The sequence below is a fragment of the Volvox carteri genome (genome assembly GCF_000143455.1).
Source record: "Volvox carteri f. nagariensis unplaced genomic scaffold VOLCAscaffold_90, whole genome shotgun sequence".
Classification (NCBI taxonomy): Eukaryota; Viridiplantae; Chlorophyta; class Chlorophyceae; order Chlamydomonadales; family Volvocaceae; genus Volvox; species Volvox carteri.
Genome location: NW_003307633.1, coordinates 147,376 through 167,155, shown reverse-complemented (window position 1 = coordinate 167,155; position 19,780 = coordinate 147,376). Strand labels below are relative to the sequence as shown.

The following is a 19,780-nucleotide window of genomic DNA, read 5'->3' as shown; positions in this document are numbered from 1 at the left end:
GTCCCCTTGGGCGCGCCACTGCCTGATCCACCCCAGCTTCCGACTGCGGGTCCCGTTGATCCTTGGGAGCCCCAAGATCTTGATCGGGGCCCTTCTGTAGCATGGGCTCGGCTGCTGCTCCTGATTTGCGTGGCCGACCCCGCGGCCGCACCGCTGCCTTCTCATTCTGGGGTCCTGGCTTAACAATATCCTGTATATTGGTAGGCTCGAGCCCTTGCTCAGAGCTCTTCTGCGGCACGGGTTCAACGGGTGCTGCGGTTTTGCGAGGTCGACCACGCGGCCGTTTTGCGGCTTCCTCGTCCTTGGGGTCCGGTTGCGGATTTACGCGCTTACTGCCCTTTGGCACTGCTGTTACAGAGATTTCACCAAGCTCCTTGGCACCTGTGCCCTTGCCTTTCGTTGCAGGCGGTGCGGCCTTAGTACTTGCATGCCGGTTGCTTGCGCTGGCGACACGCGAAGACGTTCGCCGACCAAGTGGAAACTCCTGCTCATCAGCCATGGCCTGAGCTGCTCCTGCTGAAGCCGCAGCTGAAGCGCGAAGCCGTGTCGTGGTCATGTGGTGAAGACGTGGTGCTTAGGAGCGCAACCAAGTTGGGGTTTGCGAACTGGCGTAGACAGGAAATTTTACTGCTTTCTCCCAACTAGTAGTTTAAATAGTAATTTAATGAGGCCTTGCCGAAGACTACTGGCAAAATTAAACGCCTAAACGGGTCGTTGCACCGAGCACAGATATGATAAGGTCACGTTCTTATTAAGAAAATACTATGATCACTGATAAGCGCAGCCCTGGTAATCTCCTGTAGCAAGTTTTGACGCGTAAACCTCAGGCGGATGTGAGACAGCCGTCCCAATACGGACGCGGCCAAGCCGTACTGATTTGAAAATGCGCAGCATGAAATCCTATGCTGTCCTTGGTTTAGGGCTCCTGTGTTTGCTACTTTGTCCGTATTGCTGGATTGGAAAAAATGAAGGGGTCCCAACACTCCTCCTCGGCCAAGAGGATTCAGAAGGAGCTGGCCGAGATTAGCCTTGACCCGCCTTGCAACTGTTCTGCTGGTCCAAAAGGGGACAATATTTATGAGTGGGTGTCGACCATTGTTGGACCATCAGGTGTGTCCCCTAGCTAAGCGCTAGGTTATGAACCAACCGGAACTAACACCGTGACGCCTGTTCCTAGGGTCGCCCTATGCCGGTGGCGTATTCTTCCTCGATATTACATTTCCACATGATTATCCATTTAAGCCACCAAAGGTGCGGAGCTAGTCGACGACAGCCTGAAGTTGCCATGGCTGTCCATCGCCTCCTTAGTGCGTAATTTATCGCTGAGAGGCCCAAATGTGTATGAGTGACTTCATGAAAGTAAAGTACGTGCTGCCGGTACTTCCGCAGATTGTCTTCCGCACGCGCATCTACCACTGCAATGTTAATAGCCAGGGCCAAATTTGCTTGGACATACTTAAGGACCAGGCAAGTGCTGTGATATCTCTACTCATCAAGGGGGTGGGATGGGTGGGAAGCTGTGGGCCTCCGGTCCAGCCCGGGCTGGTAGGCGTCGGTGACAAAAATGACAACCGAGTCTTGTTTATGATTATACCGTCGTTAAGGGGGAAAGGCGGGGGTTGATGCATGGCCAAGCATTGTGCAGACACAAAGTCCTGACGCGCAATTGAACTTGGCCTTGTGCAGTGGAGCCCGGCGCTGACAATTTCCAAGGTGCTCCTCTCCGTTTGCTCCCTCCTCACGGACTGCAACCCGAGTAAGTCGGGCGTCAATGACTGCATGGGTAATTGGCGGGGCTCTTTGTGGGCATGGACACTTGCTTGGCGCTGGCCTTGCTGCTGGGGCACACTGTCGTAGGGTTGCTCCTCTATCCATTGGGCTTTTGCTTCTAGGTCGTTTTGTGTAGCATGGCTGCTTTTCCTTTAGGTAGCAGCCCGCTACTTCGCTGTTATCGCCGCGCAATTTAGGACGAGCCCTTCCGTTTGTACATAGCGTCCCCGTTGTGCTCGTGTGCTGTCGAAACGGTGACAACCTTACCAGTTAGCGTACATTTGGGTTTGGTATGGATCTATATAATCTAGCGGCTTCCTTGTCCGCCTTCTATCCAGCCAGCGCTGTTTACCCCACCATTCCGATTCCCCTGCAGACGACCCTTTGGTTGGCAGCATTGCCCAGCAATATTTGACTGACCGAGATGCGCATGATCGCACGGCCGCGGAGTGGACCAAGCGCTACGCGCAGGGCTAAGGCGTGTCATGGAAGCTTATCTGGAGTGGGGCAGGGTTGGCCGGGAGGAAGTCTTGTTGCAAAAGTGTGTTTGTTTGCGTCGGGCTGTTCACGTGCCGGCAAGTGCCCGGCGCTCAGCAGTGCTCGTACGCTCGTGGAGTTTGGGCCACGCCAATGCAGATAGCATGTATGAAGGCAGGATTTTTCGGTTTTCACCCTAGTGCGTTTTGCCCGGGTTAAACGTATCCTTCGGGAATGAATGCGGGTTCTTTAGCATTAGCAGAGTTCTTCGGATGTGTAGGCTGTAGTGGATATTTTAGTTTTAGATACCTTGGCGAAATGGCGCCAGAAGGGACCTTTAAAATTGTACGTAGCTGTCCGGTTTGGAGTCGATGATGCGGTTGAGCAGTCCGCTGCTCGTAAATGTAGGCTGTGGTGGTCTTGAAATTAGGACCATGCCGGATCACGTACTTACTGTACAGAATGTCAGGACTTCGTATTAGTTGTATGGCTAGCGAGGTGTGAGGCTAGCGTTTCCACGGGCTGCAGCTACTGGCCGATGCAACGGGGCCGCGCTCCGGGAATGGTCAGGTAGTTGTCAATGTGGAAATTCATAAGTGCTCGTTTGCACATGTATAAGGATGGGTTTTCTAAGCATGCCCCGTTCCATGTCACCAAAAATTCTCGTTACCCTGCATACACTGCATCGCCTGCAAAAATGCTATGGAATGGAAAGTCGCATCATTCGCACGTATAGACGGATGCATGTTGTGCCACCAAACAATAGATACCATACAGGCCTACCTGTTGAACGTACATCATGGGGTTCATATGGAGTGTTGATAACTGAAATCCTGAACATGTGCCCGACGGCCAGCGCGAGCTTCAGTGAGCTAATTTTCCTAACTTCTGTCAGGGGAACTCACCACAGGTAAGATACACCTTCATGTACCTAGCCACCATGAAACGGACAACAAATCTCTTGTTGCAGTGGGAGGAACTAATCTCTTGTAACCCGAACGCAACAAGAGCCCCAAGTGTGTGGGGCTGCGCCGTGCAACAGGACCTGTTCCTACAACTCAAATGAGCCAATATACAGAATGTACGCGGCGTATCAACCGAAGCGAGGATGCAAATCACCAACCCCTGCAGATTCCACACGTGTGTCACCGTACAGGCCGCCTCCACGACAGCTGCAAGGGAGTTTTTTCGCCAACATGCAACATTCCAGAATATCCTAAGCCGAAGTGTGGATTGTCCCAAAACATCCCGCCTGCTCCGGCGTCCTCCGTGACAACCCTCACACTCGTAACGCGTTACACCACGCCGAATACAAAAACACCTCTCAAAATCCATCCCTTTTCCCTAAAACTTTTAGGCAGCACTTCCCACCACCCCACACACAAGCAAGCCCGCCCTTTCATGACCTGTCCCTTGGGCGTCGTAGAGCAGAAAGGCAAGCTCCGCCTCATCTGGGATGGACGCGAAGTCAATAAGCACCTGCACATCCCGGAGTTCCGTTATGAGTCGCTAAGCACTCGCTCCCCCACCCCACGCTGGACCCGTTAGCCCCCACTTCTCCCCACGACACCCCGCCCCTGCTTTCCGCCCTGTCCCATGGCAGCTACCCATTCCCCGCCCTAACCCTGCTTCACTGTGAGATGCCTGCGATGGAGTCGATGATGACTCGGTACCCCTCCAGCACGGGTCTGTGCTCCCGCACCGCCTCGCACAGTAGTGCCATATCATTGGGGTCCAGGTTGGGTTGCTTGGCCAGCCACAACAGCAGGTGGAAGTCCGAGAGGCGCTCCACGTAGGGCCGCGAGGACATGCGCTTGAGGTGCTCCCGAAGCTCGGTCCTACCCTGCACCAGGGAAGGGAAGAGTCCGTGTAACGGAGAGATGAAAACGTAGAGAAGGGAGCGGGGCATTGTTTCGGTTGACCTCCGTCTTGGCAGGCCAAATTGGAAAAAAAAACACCCAATGCACAGCCTGCCGCCGTACGGGGCCCCCTGCGGCACTGACCTGTCGTGAAGGCCCATCTTACGCTATCAACCCCGGTGGCCGTACCTGTGGCGTGAGTCGGTTTTCCACGGGGAACGAAGTTGTGAGACGGCCGTCGTGATCCCGGATGCTCACCGGGCACAAGAACCAATCGTTGTCCACCTCGTCGGTATCCCGGTCTGAAGGGGAAGGGGGGGCCAGCGCGATGAGCGACGAATAGGCCAGTCCACAGAGGACACGGACGGCAAGCCCCGGTAGGAAGCAACCGTGGAGAGTATTACATCAGGGAACTCAATGTACATACGCGCAAGATGAGTTTCAAGACCATAAAACATCGAATACATTGAAGACAGACTTCTGCGAAAAAGGAATGAGGGTTAGGATAAGGATAAGGATAAGAAGCGACGGGGAGAAGAAAAGGATGGGAGGTGAAAGGGAAGGTGCCCGACCCACAACACGAGAAAGGCAGGCAACCGAGCAAACTGTGCGCAAACTTAGGAACGGTGTCCCTGCCACCATGTGGCTTCGACTGCTGCGCCCATCTCCTCCGTCCCGTTGGGCCTTGAGCGCACTTCTTACTGTTAAGCATGACTGGCTGCTTCAATTCGGGCTCCTTGGGGTTAACCATTCGGGAGACTCCATCCACAGGGTCCCGGGCCACCACCCAGCCCTCGCGAACCAGCCGGACCGCCAAATCGCTGTGGAAAGGAGTGGGTGAGGGTGGAACATGCATATGAACGAGATGAAGGGCGAGAGAAAGCCAGGAGCGAAGTAGACTCGACGTCCAAGATAGCTTTCTACTATGGTCACTTTCCCGAGTTCCATAACGCCAGCGCCTCTATCGCTCCTCCCGAGTCCCACTGGCAAACGCAGCGAGATGTGCTGCCCCAGCAGGGCCCTTCACTAACAGCTTCCGCTCTGAACGCCTCACCTGCATTGGAACGCCTCGAAATGAACCTGCGGGCCGGTCTCCGGCTCCTCCACCAAGGTGACAAGCGCTGTGGTGCAATGCTCGCCAATTTCGTCCTGCGACGGTGTAGCGAAAAATAAATAAGTAAAGTGCAGGTTCAGCCGAATTGCAAAATGTGTGCCGAGCTAGAGCATCGAGCATCGACCCCGTAATGGGCGTGCGCCGCCCTCCCTTGACATCGGATCCCAGGGCGGATTCTTGGATCTTGGATCATCACGCCGCAATCATGAAATGCAATTCTCTGCGGCCCCTATTTGCGTCGCGAGGTTCCCGCCCACCACTCTATCAATTTATAGCCAGGCGGGAAGGGGGAGAGAATTTGAAAAGAGCTCCGAAACCGGAACACCGAAAACAGAACGCCACGCCACACCACATAATGGTTATGGCCACTGCGCCCAGCGGTGCCCGCGGGGTGGCCGAGCGGCGCGGCAGTGTATAGCGCATAGTGGACGAAAGGGAGGCAGCCCTGCAATCGCGAGACTACACCACCTCGTTCTCCACTGCCTAGCTGGCGCTGCAATCCCGCGGGACGGAGACGGCAAGGCCTCACGGCGGCCCAAATCCCGAGGCCAATACAAATCCCCTGACCTTCTTCAGTGCAATGCAATTCCCGTCTCCAACTGAGGAACTGGAAAAACCCATCGGCGGTCGGCAGTCCCAGTCGGGCCTACTTTCCCTTTTTGCACACCACCTTTTCTGTGTTTCTCCCCCCCTTCCTTCCCTGCTCTGCAATTCACCCTCCAACGCAGCCTTCCCTCCTAACAATACCTCCCCCCTTCCTTCCCTCACCTGCATTGCCGCCATCATGATCAGCTCATCCGTGTTGATGATGTAGTCGCTCTCCGCCGCCGCCTTCTGTGCCTTGACGCTCTGGCAGAATATGAAGCCCACCTTGCGGTAGCCCAGCAACTGAGCCAGCAGGTCCACCTGCTGCTCCTCAGGGGTATGCCGCTGGAGCTGCAGCTTGTCGGAGGAGCCCTCCTAGGGGATCGTGGGAAACGGTTGGAGCCGTGCGGGTTGGTGTTGGGATATAGGAACATGGCGATAGACGTGGGCTGGTTGCGAAGGACGTGGGCGACATCTAAACGGGTTTTGTGGTACCTGTGGTGGTTCGTAAATGAAGTCCACCTTTACTGTTTTATCATCGTCCACGTTGCCGTACAAGAGGCCCCCACGCTTGATTGAAAAGTTGAACGCGCCTACAGCGGCAGCAACCAGGACTGGGTCAGTCAGTAACAGCAGCAGCGGTGCCGCGTTGCAGCACCTGCATCGCCGCTGCGGCGGCGCCGGGCAAGCTTCACGGGCTGGAGCTACACTCGGGGGCATCAAGGGGCTTCCACTCCGTACCACCCACCTTGCAGGTACGACTGGAATACGTTGGCGGCATTCCGGTCAAAGCTTATCGCTGAGACAAGAGGCTTCTCCTGCCGCTCAATCTTGATTACCTTGGCCATCACGTCATTCAGCGTCATATGAACTCCAAAAGGCTTGGCTGAGGTTCCGACAAACACACCAACGACCCCAACACCACGAGATGCGCAACAGGGTCCGATAAGACATCCAAACAGGGGTTGAAAAACTTGAAAAGGGGTTGGCGATGGCATTGCAGTGGGCAGCACCGCAGGATGTTCAGGCATTGCAGTGGGCAGCACCGCAGGATGTTCAGGCATTGCAGTGGGCAGCACCGCAGGATGTTCAGGCATTGCAGTGGGCAGCACCGCAGGATGTTCGGGCATTGCAGTGGGCAGCACCGCAGGATGTTCGGGCATTGCAGTGGGCAGCACCGCAGGATGTTCGGGCATTGCAGTGGGCAGCACCGCAGGATGTTCGGGCATTGCAGTGGGCAGCACCCCAGGATGTTCGGGCATTGCAGTGGGCAGCACCGCAGGATGTTCAGGCATTGCAGTGGGCAGCACCGCAGGATGTTCAGGCATTGCAGTGGGCAGCACCGCAGGATGTTCAGGCATTGCAGTGGGCAGCACCGCAGGATGTTCAGGCATTGCAGTGGGCAGCACCGCAGGATGTTCAGGCATTGCAGTGGGCAGCACCGCAGGATGTTCAGGCATTGCAGTGGGCAGCACCGCAACCAGGTGTTCCGCAGAGGGTACACCTCAACAGGTCGAAACAACCGTCGTGTAGGCGCAGTATACAGGCCAATCTATGCGCGACAAAAGCGCCGCAGGGTATGCTCACGCCCACTCACTCTGCGAACACTGCCAACGAAAGCTAATGGTGTGTGATGCGACAGGCAGAAACCGCAGGGCGGTTTAACTGTCTTAAGACCATTGCCCCTCTCTCGCCCCCTCCACACACACAACCCCGCACGCACAAAGATACAGCGCACACCTCTCACACCCAGGCGTAGGAGGCCGTCGTTATTCCCAAATGCCCTCCCTTTTGATTGTGCACTACTTCCCCACGCACGCTGATATACTTCCTTGGGGACCCTCCAGCCTCGAAACCACCCGTACACCGACCTGCTGGCCGGACCGCCGGCTCCACCTGGCGTTCGAAGCTGTACAACAGGTACACCATATCGCCGTGCGAGACACCTTGGGACCTGCAGTGCGGTTGGGGGACGGCGCGGTGGAGGACGGAGACGCCGGGGAAAAACTGCAGACTTGGAGGAGTTGGCGCCGGAGCTGGGGCTGGAGACGTGTACCGTACTCAATTTACGAAAAGATTATAACGAGCAGAAGGTTGAGAACGTCAGCACGATGCCGGGAGGGCGGCCCATGGAACACAACGTACGTGGGTGCCGCAGCTGCACATGGGTCACGCTACGCTATCTTATATGGCTAGGCTCCAAGCCTCCAGTGGCCAAGTTAACCCATGACCCACAAAAGGCATTACATACTTGTTTTACCCAAATAAGATTGGACTATATTCGTCGTGGACCCACCTAAGGGATGCGTCGTTGATGGCTAGATCTCTGAAGCTGTACGGCTCCTTGCTGGTGAGGAGCCCCGGCTGCTTAGACAGCAACATATCGTCCAGGGGGATGGCCAGCTTGGCATTGATAGCGGCCTTTAGCGCGGATAGGTTGGCGCCGTCATCCACCTACCCACACGGATTGCGGTGGGGCCCCAATGGGGGAGGCGATCGGTGAGAACCAATTCAACGCCACCCGCGCCGGTAGATTGCAACAAGTACGAGCGAGTGATACGCATGCGAGTGGTACTATATTTGGGCAAGTAGCGAAATAGATGAAGATGCCAACGACCATGGAATCGCAGTCAACCCCGTGACGAGTCACGCGTCAAGGCTCGTCGCAGGAGGGGCCCCCGGGGCGCTGGAGGGTTTTGCCTTGTGGGTCCAAGGTCCCCTTCTTCCTTCCTTCCCTGCCAAACCAACCAGCAACACCCTCCCTCACCTCTATCCTCTCAAGCCCATCCCTGGACCGCAAGCGCAGCAGCATCCTGCGATAGCCTTTTTTTCGTATTATTACTGCTTCTCCTGCCCTGTGTTCTGCCGGACGTGCGTCAAGCACGGACTGCAAACGACCCGTGGGTCAATCGCCTCTGGCGCAGATGGTGGGCCTGCTGCACGCGTTTCCTGAAAGGAGCCACAGGAATAGTCGCCAAGCAGCACCGCCAATCAAGATCTGGTTGCGTCTAGGGCGGCACGTCAGGACACTTCTGCAGGTGGATACGCCCAAGGGAAGATATGGACCAAATGCCTCAGCAGACTGCTGTTCCTCGCTAATGCGATTGCCACAGAAGTGGAGAGTTACTAGGAAACCTTCCTCAGTGTCCGATTATTGGACCCCTCCAGAGGGTGGTGCCGGTTCCGGTTCCTTTGCCGCGGCTTCACTGGGGATGCTACACCAAGGAAACACGCGCGAGTTTACTTAAGCCTCGCGCGCCACAGGCCACCGTCACTGCCGCTCCAGCTTGCTGATCTCACACCAGCTCTAGCTAGTCCGCAGCCACAGTTTGAAGAGCAAACCTGCCATTGAGATCGGAGGGATGATTGAATGGTTGATGGTGATGGGAAAATAGTGTGTTTTGTTGGATAAGGGTTGTGGCCCCAGCCTGGACCACCTTTTGCTTCACCGCCGTCAATGGATGGGGTTGAAGCATGTGCATCATGGCTAGGGCTGATGTGGGAGAGCCGAACCAGAGCAGCAGGCTACTCAAGGAGGATGCCGGCGGGCTGTGAAGTTTTGCACCTGGTATGGATTCCGTCCTCCCCGCCCACGTCTTACAAACTCCGTGGGCATATAAGTGACCACTGCTCAGTCCGTTCTGTGCTTCTCAACCACCTGTATGCGACTGGCAATGTTCAAATTTACAGACCCGGGTCCCGGTCCCTTCCCGGGGAATCGACCGCAATCAAACGGACGGGCACACCGAGTCGATGACTAGAGTTTCTTCCCTGCCTCGGGACGTCAGGCATGATAGTTTGCTTCTGCAGGCCGACCAGCCTACGCAGCTGGACGAGCCAGCCACTACAACACGGCTCGTGGATAAGGACCAGGCAGCTCGGGATGGCCCACGCCGGGTGGGTGCTGCAGCAACCGACTGCGACGCCGCAGCGGAAGCAAGGGGACAAGGAGCGGGAAGGGGTAGATCCAGAAGCAGACGCTGCTGGATCAGAGGTGCCAGCGGATGTTGACAGGGTGCGCGGGGTGCGCCTCGGCTTCGGAAGCTCTGAACCGTGAAGCACAGTCACGAGCTCCGAGCAAAGCTGCACCTGGTCAACCCAACCCAACACCCTGCCTGCGCCAACCCTTCCAGGCCCACCCCTGGGCTTCCCCGCCGCTGCCGTCCCATGCTCCTTCCTACGTGAGCTTCCCTAGCCCTGAGCCTGGTAGGACCTACTCGCCGGATGGGCAGGACGGTGTTAAGCAGTACCTGTCACGTCTCATCATTCGTCCCGAGAGGCCCATGGGGCGCGGGAGGGGGAACCAGAAAGCTGATACCATTTAAGTTATTCGGGGTAAAAGGCGGTACCCGTTGCCAAAAGTGGTGTCTGACCCCGATACACCATGCGGATAGCGTGTGTTCGACTACACACGCTATATGACCACGTAGCAAGGATGCACTACATTTGCTTGTTGCAACACGTATACGTATTGCAAACAGACAGGCCCAGCTGTACCGAGAAAGTCTAGACACTTTGGCATACCATGACCAGCGATGGGATGAAACGGTCATCTTACACCGGACCGCAGCGATACCATTATTTAAAGGTCACATGCAAAAAATCCGACTAAGGCACTATGCAAAGACATCTGCCAAGTTGGAAGGTTAAGATCCCTAGACTACCTGAGGGCAGCATTCACGTAAGCGTCATCCATACTTACCTGTAGATTTTTGCGCCTCCTAAGATTGCTTCGTTCCTTTGTTAGCTGTTGAAGTCACCTCCGACAGCTGCGTCGGAAACGTGCTTGCTTATAACAGGAAAGAGAAACAAATGATGCAATTCTCTCAATGGAGTGGTTTACCAATGCCATCACTAATCTGTTGGCATGGCGCACTCAGGTGGTCCAGAGAGCCATGTTCGTACGGCACCCCGTAATAGGTGTTTCGGGGAAGCCCTATGCGGTTACGTGTACTCTCGTGTCATGTCGTCCCCTTCTACCCCAGCGTCTGCTAGATGAGAGATGCAAGGGAGGGGCCCTCTTGCGCTGGTGTAAATGCGCAGGCGTTCCTCTCTCCCGCTATTGATCTCCGAACGGGGGAAACTGGTTTCGAACCCCTGGATATCTGTACCGGGCGGGACCTCAAACGAGTCCCTTGGTGGCGACGCTCAAATTTCCGCGCGTACGCACTTGTGTGCAACCGTCTTTGCTGTCGGCGCCCGATCCGCCGCAACGGTCGGTGGAAGCAGGCAAGGGCGGTAGGTGGGCGACAGTTTTTGAACGGAACCATGCACAATTGATTATATCTAAACAAAGGCAGTGATCTCCTTTCCAACCTGCCTTTAGACGGTATTGCTGTGCGCATGCCGCTAACACTATTTCGCCCCCCCACCCCAGCTGTGCCGATGTGCCGCGTCAGGATTTCCGCGAAAGGTTAAATGTTATTCGTTAAGCCATAAAGCTCCAGAACTCTTCACTCCATTAGCAAAGCCCCATGTTATGCAGAGGAAAACCTTCCTGGTTTGGTGCCACCCGTCTCTCCCGCACGGCCAGGTGCTACGCTCCAATCCCTGTTTGCCCCAATGCCTTGAAATGTCACGTTCGCTAGTAGAGCACATCGGCGTCAGGCGGGAACTCCGCTGCTAGCCCCAGGCCCGTTCATTATTCACTGCTGTACTGCCATCTGTTTGAAAGAATGCATGGCAATGCCTATGACGTATCTGTGTTCTTAGCCGCAACGTCAGACCATTCTGCGGCGCCCGCAATCGCTTCGGCCCCTTTTACCCGGCTTCTTTCCTCCCCATACCCCGATTTTCGCCCACCCCACTGCCCGATCACTTCAGCCCACACTTGAAGCCCCAACTCTGGACATCGTCGGTCAGCAACTCAGCGCCAGCCACTACGAGGTGATGCAATATATCCATGCCATCCATTTCCAAGCTCCATTACGCACTTCTCCATGTCAAAAGGAGCAAATCCGTCCCAAGTGCAGCACCACGCGCTAGCAACAAGCAAACGTGTAGACAAGCATCAGCATATTGTTTGTGCTGTCAATTAATAAATCGAGGGTTGCATCACCTTCCAGTCCACTATCATCAGAGTCAAACCACCAGTCCGGTGTGGGATTATCTCCTGCCATTACCACATCATACAGACACCATACAGGCACGCGTATACATCTACACGCACAACTTATTACATGTATCACTACCCCCCTTACCCGACTTCGCGGCTCCCTCATTTCCCTCACACATATAAGCCTGCCTTCCCCCGCGTGTACTTATACACGCAGTGGGTACTCAGCAGCCACACACCTAGTGCGGATGAGGGCGCTTCGGGTCACTGGATGAGGCGAACGGCAAAGATGGAAGATGATGTTGCATGATGAGCATGCACTGCGGATGGTATGAATAACAGAACACACGTAGTCAACAACCACGGCCTGGATGTAATCATACACAGGCAAAGGATCACGTGGCTCTGTATTGCCTTCGTCTCGGATGCATAGCCACAGAGCCACAGATTGCCCGTTCACTGGATGGCCGCAGGTTAGCCGCCTTGACCGCCATCTCAGACTCGCGCACGCGAGTGGTTGGCTTTGATTGTCAAAAAAATCAAAAGATAAGCACCCAAAGTATAATTTACAGTGTTGCCATGCGCTGCACGCCCCCTTCACTGCGTACAAATTACCCTAGGGCCCCTACGCAAGGTGGCGACCCACTGCACGCTTTTCAAGTGGGAGGCTTAGTTGCATCCTTGGGAGGCTGCCTAGTCATAGCCACATCCATCGTCGCTACGTTAACAGGGACCCACGAAGAAACGGTGACGACCGCCGCCCCCACCGCCGCTGGCGCCAGGCCACATAACATCACCAATAACTTGTCATCCAGGTGCATCCAGGTGGGCAGACGGCCAGGGGCCCGCCAAAGCTGTCCTCCTTTCCTTTTCCCCAGGTTTGCACCTCCCCACACGACCACACACGAGCATAAAACTCCCGTTTCTGAGCGAGTTAAGCAACTTCAACAGTGCCCAACCGGAATCAATGGATACATTTGTGGATCTGATCCAAAAGCTAACACAGCAGGCGGCGGCAGCAGGCCAGCCTACAGCAGGCCTGGCCCTCGAACTAACCTCTAAAGTCGATCTGCAGCAGGAGCCGGCCGCAGCCGTGCGGCTAACCCGGGGGCTCAATCGTTGGTGGCATACCCTCCGGAGACGCCTTCTTCCCCTTCGCCATTGCTGTAAAAGGCCGAGGTGGTGACGGTGGCCCCGGGACCGAATGCCGCAGTAGTGCCCACGCCCTGTTGCGGCCCAACGGATCCGCCGGCTCCGTCGTACGGCTCGACGCCCTCCTTGGTAACATCTACACATACGTTGCGGGTTGACGGCGATGTTCGGGGTGGGGGAGACGGGCGTTGGGTGACAAGGGGAAAGGCAAGCGATGAACCCTCAGCCAGGGGTTATAGCGTGTGTGAGGTATTGGTGGGTAATGGAGGTAATGTGAGTGCGGGCGTTCAATAAATGATAAAACTTATGGAGTCAATGCATGTATCACACGGGAGAGGAGAGGAACAGAGGGAGGTTTCTGGATTTCAGGGTACTTACCCTGCCCCGCAAGCTCCTGATCCACAGGCACCCGCAGCCGCTTGGCGGCTTTGAACACGTAGAAGAAAGTGCCCATCATAAGGCCCACCCAGAGGCAGATGGCGACCGCCTCGATAAGCTGGCATAATAGCACTTGGCCGTGACCGCCGTACAGGATGCCGTACCTGCACCGCATGGGAAGGGGGCCGTTTAGACCGACGGATGGATATGTGGATGGACGCAGGCAGTGTGCAGCTATCAGGGGCCACTGCAGGGAGGAATGGTAGGCGGCCTGTTGACTATGGATAAGGAAGAGTTGCGGTCTGGCGGCGATGGGGCTGGCGGTGGTGGCGGTGGCAGCAGCCGTGACGGTAGCAAAGATTAAGAGGACGAGAGGAAGCCGCGGAGCATGAGCACGAAACCCTCCCCTGCCCTCTCCCCCAACACGTAAGAAACAGACTAACTCTCTTACTTTCCAGCTGCCTTCACTGAGTCGGCCAGGCCGTCATCCCCGTACACATCCGCCATGTACTGCGGCTTGGCCAGCAAGCCGGGGAAGAAGAGACCCCACAGCCCGCAGAACAGATGCATGGAGACCGCACTGACGGGATCATCTGGGAGGAGGAGGGAAAACAACGGGAAAAGGAAACGGTGGGAAGGAAGAAGTTCAGAAAATGCGGCATAAACCGGCCGCACATATATGCCGCGGGCCAGAGAAAAGCAGAGGCAGGGACGACGTACTCAGGCGGGCGACAATCAAGCGGCCACCGCAAAAGCCAAGAGGCAGGACAACAGGTCCGGCCACCCAGGGTTCCGCTGCCTCTATTACCAGACCACAATTACCATCACCACACACACAAACAAACATGCAACCCACCAATCTTGAGCTTGTACAGCAACAAGTAGTCCGAACCAACGAACACCAGCGCCGCAGCGCTGCCACACAGCACCGCCGCCCAAGGCTCGACCACCGCGCAGCCCGCGGTGATGGCCACCAGGCCCCCCAGGCAGCCGTTACACACAAGCACTGTGTCCCAAGTGGATGACATGGCGTAGCGCAAGAATAACGTAGTGAGGCCGGCAGAGGCGGCGGACAGGGTGGTGGTCACCGCAACACGGGACACCACCACAGCGGCGTCCTGAGCGGGGTATGGACGGGTTATTGGGGACAGGGGCGGTAGTCGAGGGTGTGCGGGTGGAGAGGGGTTGGGGGAAAGAGGCCAGATCCCTGCGGACTGGAGAGTTGGGAAGTCTTGGGAAGAGTTGGGAAGAGTTGGGAAGAGTTGGGAAGAGTTGGGAAGGAGAGACACACATGTAAACTATCCTCAACTCATTCAAGAACGGCAGCACCAGCAACAACAATAATAAGAGACGCGGCGACGCTGAAGCCACAGGAACCGCAACTCTTGAGACGTGCCTCACCGCAGTGGCGACGCTGAGGTTGGCGCCTGGCGCAAAGCCGTAGTAGCCAAACCACATCAAGAAGGTGCCCATCACAACCAGCGTTGCAGAGTGGCCCTTGATCTCGTTCACCTTGCCAGACGCGTCAAAGCGGCCAATGCGTGGTCCAATGATCTGATGGGAGGGTTTGGAAGGCGGGAAGCCAAGTTGCGTGAATAGGGCTGGGAATTACATCGTAATCCCAAAAATGGACCGTAATTGCTTATGGTGTAATGCGCAACACCGTAAATACCGAAATGAAGGACTAAGTGTGTGCTTCTCGGCGAGAGTTTGGGGGCCTTCCTGTCGACTGCAAATAAAGGCGAGGCGGCTCGTTGTCAGAGCGCTTGCATGCACGCGCTCACAAAAGCGCCCACGCGGCCCCGAGGGACAAGAGCCCGAGCGCCTCACGACCAATGGTCACATCCTCCTGGGAACACCTGCCCTTGAGGAGGCCGCCACTTTTTGAGGAGGCGGGATATGCCGCTATGCTGCTTTGCAGACCGCTTCCCGTCCCGCGTATGCCATATATATGCCGCATCAGGCCTGCATCAGCTATGGCAGGGGCCATATGCTCGCAAACGAACGAACATGAATAGATGGTCACACCGCCACACCAGTGCCTCCCGGGACCCCACTTACCCACGCGCCCATGAGTGCTGCCATGCCGCCGGTCACATGCACCACACCCGCCCCAGCAAAGTCAATAGCGCCCGACCGGAGAATGAGGGCGTAGCCTCCCTTGGACCTGAAGAAGTTCGAGGTTGGGGTTTGGGTTCATGGCGTGAAAGCATTCCTAATAAAGTATTTCTAATATACTATTTGTCGGTGCTCGGGTAGCTGTTGGTCCGTCGTGGGTTGGCGGACGTCCTTTTGGACTGCCCGGCATATGACCGTGCAGGGGCCTTCTGTCGGGTTTCAGATGGATCAAACCATCAAGGATATGACGGTAGCGGACGACCCAGCTGAAGTTGGCGAACCTTATCCATAGTATATGGATAAGGAGGGTCTTGAATAGCAGGTAGATGGCATAGCAGTTTGGATAGTCCGGTTAGTCCCATATACGTTTTTCTCTTGTTGAGCGTTAGGATACTAGTTTTTCTTGTGCGCTTTTATGATATCTATCAATTTCGGACAGTTAGACTGGCCGTTGGGCCCCTCAGGGCCCGTATGGGGCCCCAGGTTACACTTTCGGAAGGCAACGCGACTCCAGAAGATGTATAACACACGCAATACTTCTCCCGTCTCGCAAGTCCATCCCGCCCGCCCCAAGCCAGCCCCTGCCCCTGCCCAGGCCCCCCTCGCACACGTCCCCCCACGTACGTGTTGAATGCGCTGAGCCAGCCGTCCGGTGACCACACCCAGTGCGCTACCACCGGGTACACGAAGGCGGATATGAAGAAGCTGTAAGCCAGGTAGGCGCCAAAGGTGCAGCGCTCTGCCACGGCCCCGGACACAATGGTGGTGGCGATGGCGCACAGCGAAAATTGGAAGAACCACGAGTGCCAGCCCTGGCGTGTGTGCATCCGGGTGCAGGTTGAGTTGTTGGACGTGGTCGTAGGACGTGGCATATGCAGGGTTTGTATGGGCTTATGGAGGGGAATCATCGAAGGGTCCCAGGCAGGGACGTGGATCGGCTGGCGGTAGCTGGGGGCGCCCGCGGCGGGAGGACGAGGAATTGGGTACCGGGGGGAAGGAGGGGAGGGAAGGGATCGCACAAGAGGGCGTTTCGTTTCTCCAACCCTGGGGTGTAGCCCATTCAGAGTTTTTAAGATACAGTTCCATTCCAGCCACCAAATGCAAGCTAAGATAACTTTTCAGGTCTGGGGTTATAGCTAAGGAATAGTTTACCAGCCTGAATTAAAAAATTCTCAATCCTTCGATTGTTATAAAATTCATCCTCCCCTTAAACGAACGAAACGTTGAGCCCATGCAGTGCCCTTAAACGGACTCCGCCCCGCAGTTGTTCGCACCGGTCACCTTAAGGCCCGCTGCCTCGTTTGACACATAGCCACGGCGTTTCTTACCCACCCATATGTACTTAATCGTTTCCCTCCTGTTTACGTCTTAGGGGAAACACCTGGAGAGAGCGCCCTTATTTCAGGGGGCCTTACGACACCTGCGCGCTGCTTTAGGTCCAGCTTGACGTCGTCGTGCAGAAGACAAGTTTGTGTTCCTTTCTATTCGCTGCGCTGTTTTCCCAGCAGTGAGAGTTCAGAGCTGGCCTCCAGCGGGGCTGACCCAGTCGGCTACCACGGCTGCTGCCCCCCCCATCACCACACACACACACACACACACACAGACACACACCTCATCAGGGAAGTCGTCGTCAAACTCCAACACGTTGCTCAGGGACGACTCCTTTGTCGTGAATGACAAAGCGAAATTCCTGAACGGAGTAGCGGCCGCCGGGGGAGGGCCGTGTGTGTGTGGTGCGCAACACGTGCGCAACGTGTGCCCCACACACACGGGCGCGCAGTTTGGAACGTGACTTTGGAACTTATTGCGATTAGGTGTTGGGCAGTAATATACAACGTACAGGGCTGCCACGGCGAGCAGTGTAGCCTCTATGCCAGTCCCACTGCTGTGTCCACTAGCGTTTCGGAGTCGCCGCTACCCTGTCCTGAAAGCGGCCCTCGACGACCGTGCCACCGCCACCAAACCCAGCCGCCGACCCACCAATTTCCAATGAAGCCGTTGGATGACTTCTTGGCTTCATGACCGAAGGCGAACGCATAGCCGAATAGATAAAACCCGATGGCGCCGGTGCAAGCGTCGAGGATGTTTTTCATGAGCACGTTCATACTGTTCTTGGAGCGGATTGCGCCAGCGCATAACTGAAATTGCGTCGCAGGTCGAAGAAAATTATATGTCGCCAAGATGCAGGGAGCTAAGGTCAAAGGCATGACCGGCATGCCTTAGACTGCCTGCGTACCAGCGCCCTTGTGCAACTACTCACCAACGCGAAACCAAGCTGCATTGGCCCAAACACAAGATATGCGCTGAAGAGAACAAAGGCCACATCCAAGCTCAGCGAGACCTCAGCTTTGGCCGTTTGCTGAACTTCTTCGATGAGTGTCTGCTGTTGAGTCGCCAAATAGCGAAGAACACAGGATGCCGCTGAAACACTGCAGTCATAGTTGTGACAAATTGCGCTCGCGATGTTGGCATCTTGCACCAAGTTGGATACTTCTTGCGTTTGTTCAGGTGTGCATGAGTATAGTATTGTGGGTACACTCATGGTTAGATGGAGGTTTCGCGGCTATCTCCAACTAAATAAAAGCCTAGCTAGCTATCTTAGACTTTCAGGTCCATCGTCAACATTGCATCGAAGCATCATCGTTCGTGCTGACATCAAAATCCATCACAGCAAGGCAAGCGTATCTGGCAGGCATGACAGGCTCGGTATGGGCTTCAGTAAGGGTACGGCTTTGCGTACGACTTCTGCAGGCGCATCATGTCCTACAGATATGTCCATATTGAGTTTTCATAAACATTTCGTGTTCTTGTGGTGTGGTCGGGTCAGATTGCTCCAGCTAGGAGACAGGCGGCCCTTGGAATTATGAGCTCGTCCAACACCGCTCCGGACTCATCAACCACCGCAGAACTTGAGGAGGAATACAAAAAACATCGAGAACGGCTGAATCGGGATTTTGATCCATACCTGCAAGACGGATTCAGCGTCTACAAGACAAACCCTCGGCGGCAAGAAGCATACGACCGCTGTGCACCCGAGGTCGTCCAATTCCTGAAGTGCGTCGAAAGGGAAGGTCCCACGTGGTTTTGGCGTTGCAACGCGCTCCACATCGAGCTCCAGCGGTGCTACAACGCGGCAAAACCCGAGAGCCCTTCCCTGCTGGCGCATCACGTGGAGGACTTCAAGGATACCTTGGCAAAACGTTGGGAGCAAGCAAAATGGTGGTATGAAAACCTCATGGGAAATAAGGGTGACGATTGAAGGCACGGCGGGAACTGGCACTGGAGGAGGGGTTACAGAGTGATCACGAGTAGTCGAACCCTGATGTCTTCTTTTCCGTGACATGAGGTATTGGATCGCGCTGCGTCCTATATCTGGCTGCCAGCACGCAGCGGGTCTAGCTTGCAGCGGAGAGAGGGCCATGGCACGAAAAATGAATAAATCCGCATGCATCCGATGCCCTTAAACCTGTCCTGCTGTGCTTGTTGTAGCGGCCGGACGCAGTGTATGGTGTCCTGTTTTTTCATGGTTCGTGGCGAGGTTCGCTAGGCGTGCCCTGACCTGCTAGCTGCGGCAGTTTCCTGAACGCAATGACTGTCAACTGGAATTTGGTTAAACCTGCGGGTCTGGGAGGGCCCGTGGTCTGAAAGGATGTGGCCAGGGATCCGGCCGCCGTTTTGAGCCGCAAGGGGACAGAGATTACGACAGAGACGTGCGACACCTTACGTAAGGGCGTTGCAAGGAAGGTAGGGTCCGCTTAATTATTTAAGGGCCTCAGACTGACTTTGGCAATGCCATGCGGCCGAAGGGAGTATGCATTGGCGCCTAGGCGCCTGAGCAACGAGTGTTTATAGCGTTTAGTGCTGTCCAGCGTATCCTGGCACTTGCGTGCCTGTCTGGGGCGTGACCGAGTTTTGGATCCTTCTTGACACGGTGCGAACAATAAGGTTTCCAGTAGCCAAGAACGCGGGTGTCCGCTCAAGTCGTAATAAACTGATCTTAATAAATTAAATTTGGCCGTCTGGGACGTAGAAGGTATACCAGACCGCATGCAAAAATTGCGTCACACACAAATGCTCAAGTTCTGCCATTTTCCGACGCATTACGCCCCAGAAAGGTCTATATGGATATCACCTCCGGCATCACCTCTTCCCAGCTTCCACCACCACCTGCCTGCCGCTGCTGCTCAAGCCACAACACACTCGCATCTCATCTACGCCGTCCAAACAGTATAGTTTCAATCCGTCAACGGCCATGTTCGCAGTCTCCAGGCC

The 19,780-nt window shown here is 55.7% G+C and overlaps 4 protein-coding genes across 4 annotated transcripts; 2 read left to right on the top strand and 2 right to left on the bottom strand.

Moving 5' to 3' along the window:
- Positions 1 to 965: 965 nt before the first annotated feature.
- VOLCADRAFT_84429 (uncharacterized protein) lies at positions 966 to 3,455 on the top strand (the record flags this gene model as incomplete). The annotated part of the gene is made up of 5 exons (XM_002958289.1): positions 966 to 1,110; positions 1,178 to 1,251; positions 1,390 to 1,476; positions 1,687 to 1,756; positions 2,147 to 3,455. 5 exons carry the CDS (start codon positions 966 to 968, stop codon positions 2,245 to 2,247), a joined length of 477 nt encoding a protein of 158 aa, XP_002958335.1. The 3' UTR covers positions 2,248 to 3,455.
- A 422-nt stretch (positions 3,456 to 3,877) lies between these two features.
- VOLCADRAFT_69322 (uncharacterized protein) lies at positions 3,878 to 8,617 on the bottom strand (the record flags this gene model as incomplete). Its single annotated transcript, XM_002958263.1, has 10 exons — positions 3,878 to 4,090; positions 4,296 to 4,408; positions 4,809 to 4,927; positions 5,161 to 5,240; positions 5,968 to 6,180; positions 6,301 to 6,398; positions 6,554 to 6,691; positions 7,671 to 7,759; positions 8,102 to 8,259; positions 8,573 to 8,617. The coding sequence occupies 10 exons, from the start codon at positions 8,615 to 8,617 to the stop codon at positions 3,878 to 3,880; spliced, it is 1,266 nt and encodes a 421-aa protein (XP_002958309.1).
- A 941-nt stretch (positions 8,618 to 9,558) lies between these two features.
- VOLCADRAFT_99575 (uncharacterized protein) lies at positions 9,559 to 10,130 on the top strand (the record flags this gene model as incomplete). The annotated part of the gene is made up of 3 exons (XM_002958288.1): positions 9,559 to 9,702; positions 9,737 to 9,820; positions 9,939 to 10,130. The coding sequence occupies 3 exons, from the start codon at positions 9,559 to 9,561 to the stop codon at positions 10,128 to 10,130; spliced, it is 420 nt and encodes a 139-aa protein (XP_002958334.1).
- Positions 10,131 to 12,669: 2,539 nt separating this feature from the next.
- Positions 12,670 to 18,050, bottom strand: VOLCADRAFT_84428 (uncharacterized protein; the record flags this gene model as incomplete). Its single annotated transcript, XM_002958262.1, has 10 exons — positions 12,670 to 13,148; positions 13,391 to 13,554; positions 13,842 to 13,983; positions 14,247 to 14,508; positions 14,792 to 14,944; positions 15,452 to 15,546; positions 16,119 to 16,320; positions 17,120 to 17,198; positions 17,489 to 17,646; positions 17,769 to 18,050. The coding sequence occupies 10 exons, from the start codon at positions 18,048 to 18,050 to the stop codon at positions 12,973 to 12,975; spliced, it is 1,713 nt and encodes a 570-aa protein (XP_002958308.1). The 3' UTR covers positions 12,670 to 12,972.
- Positions 18,051 to 19,780: the final 1,730 nt, after the last annotated feature.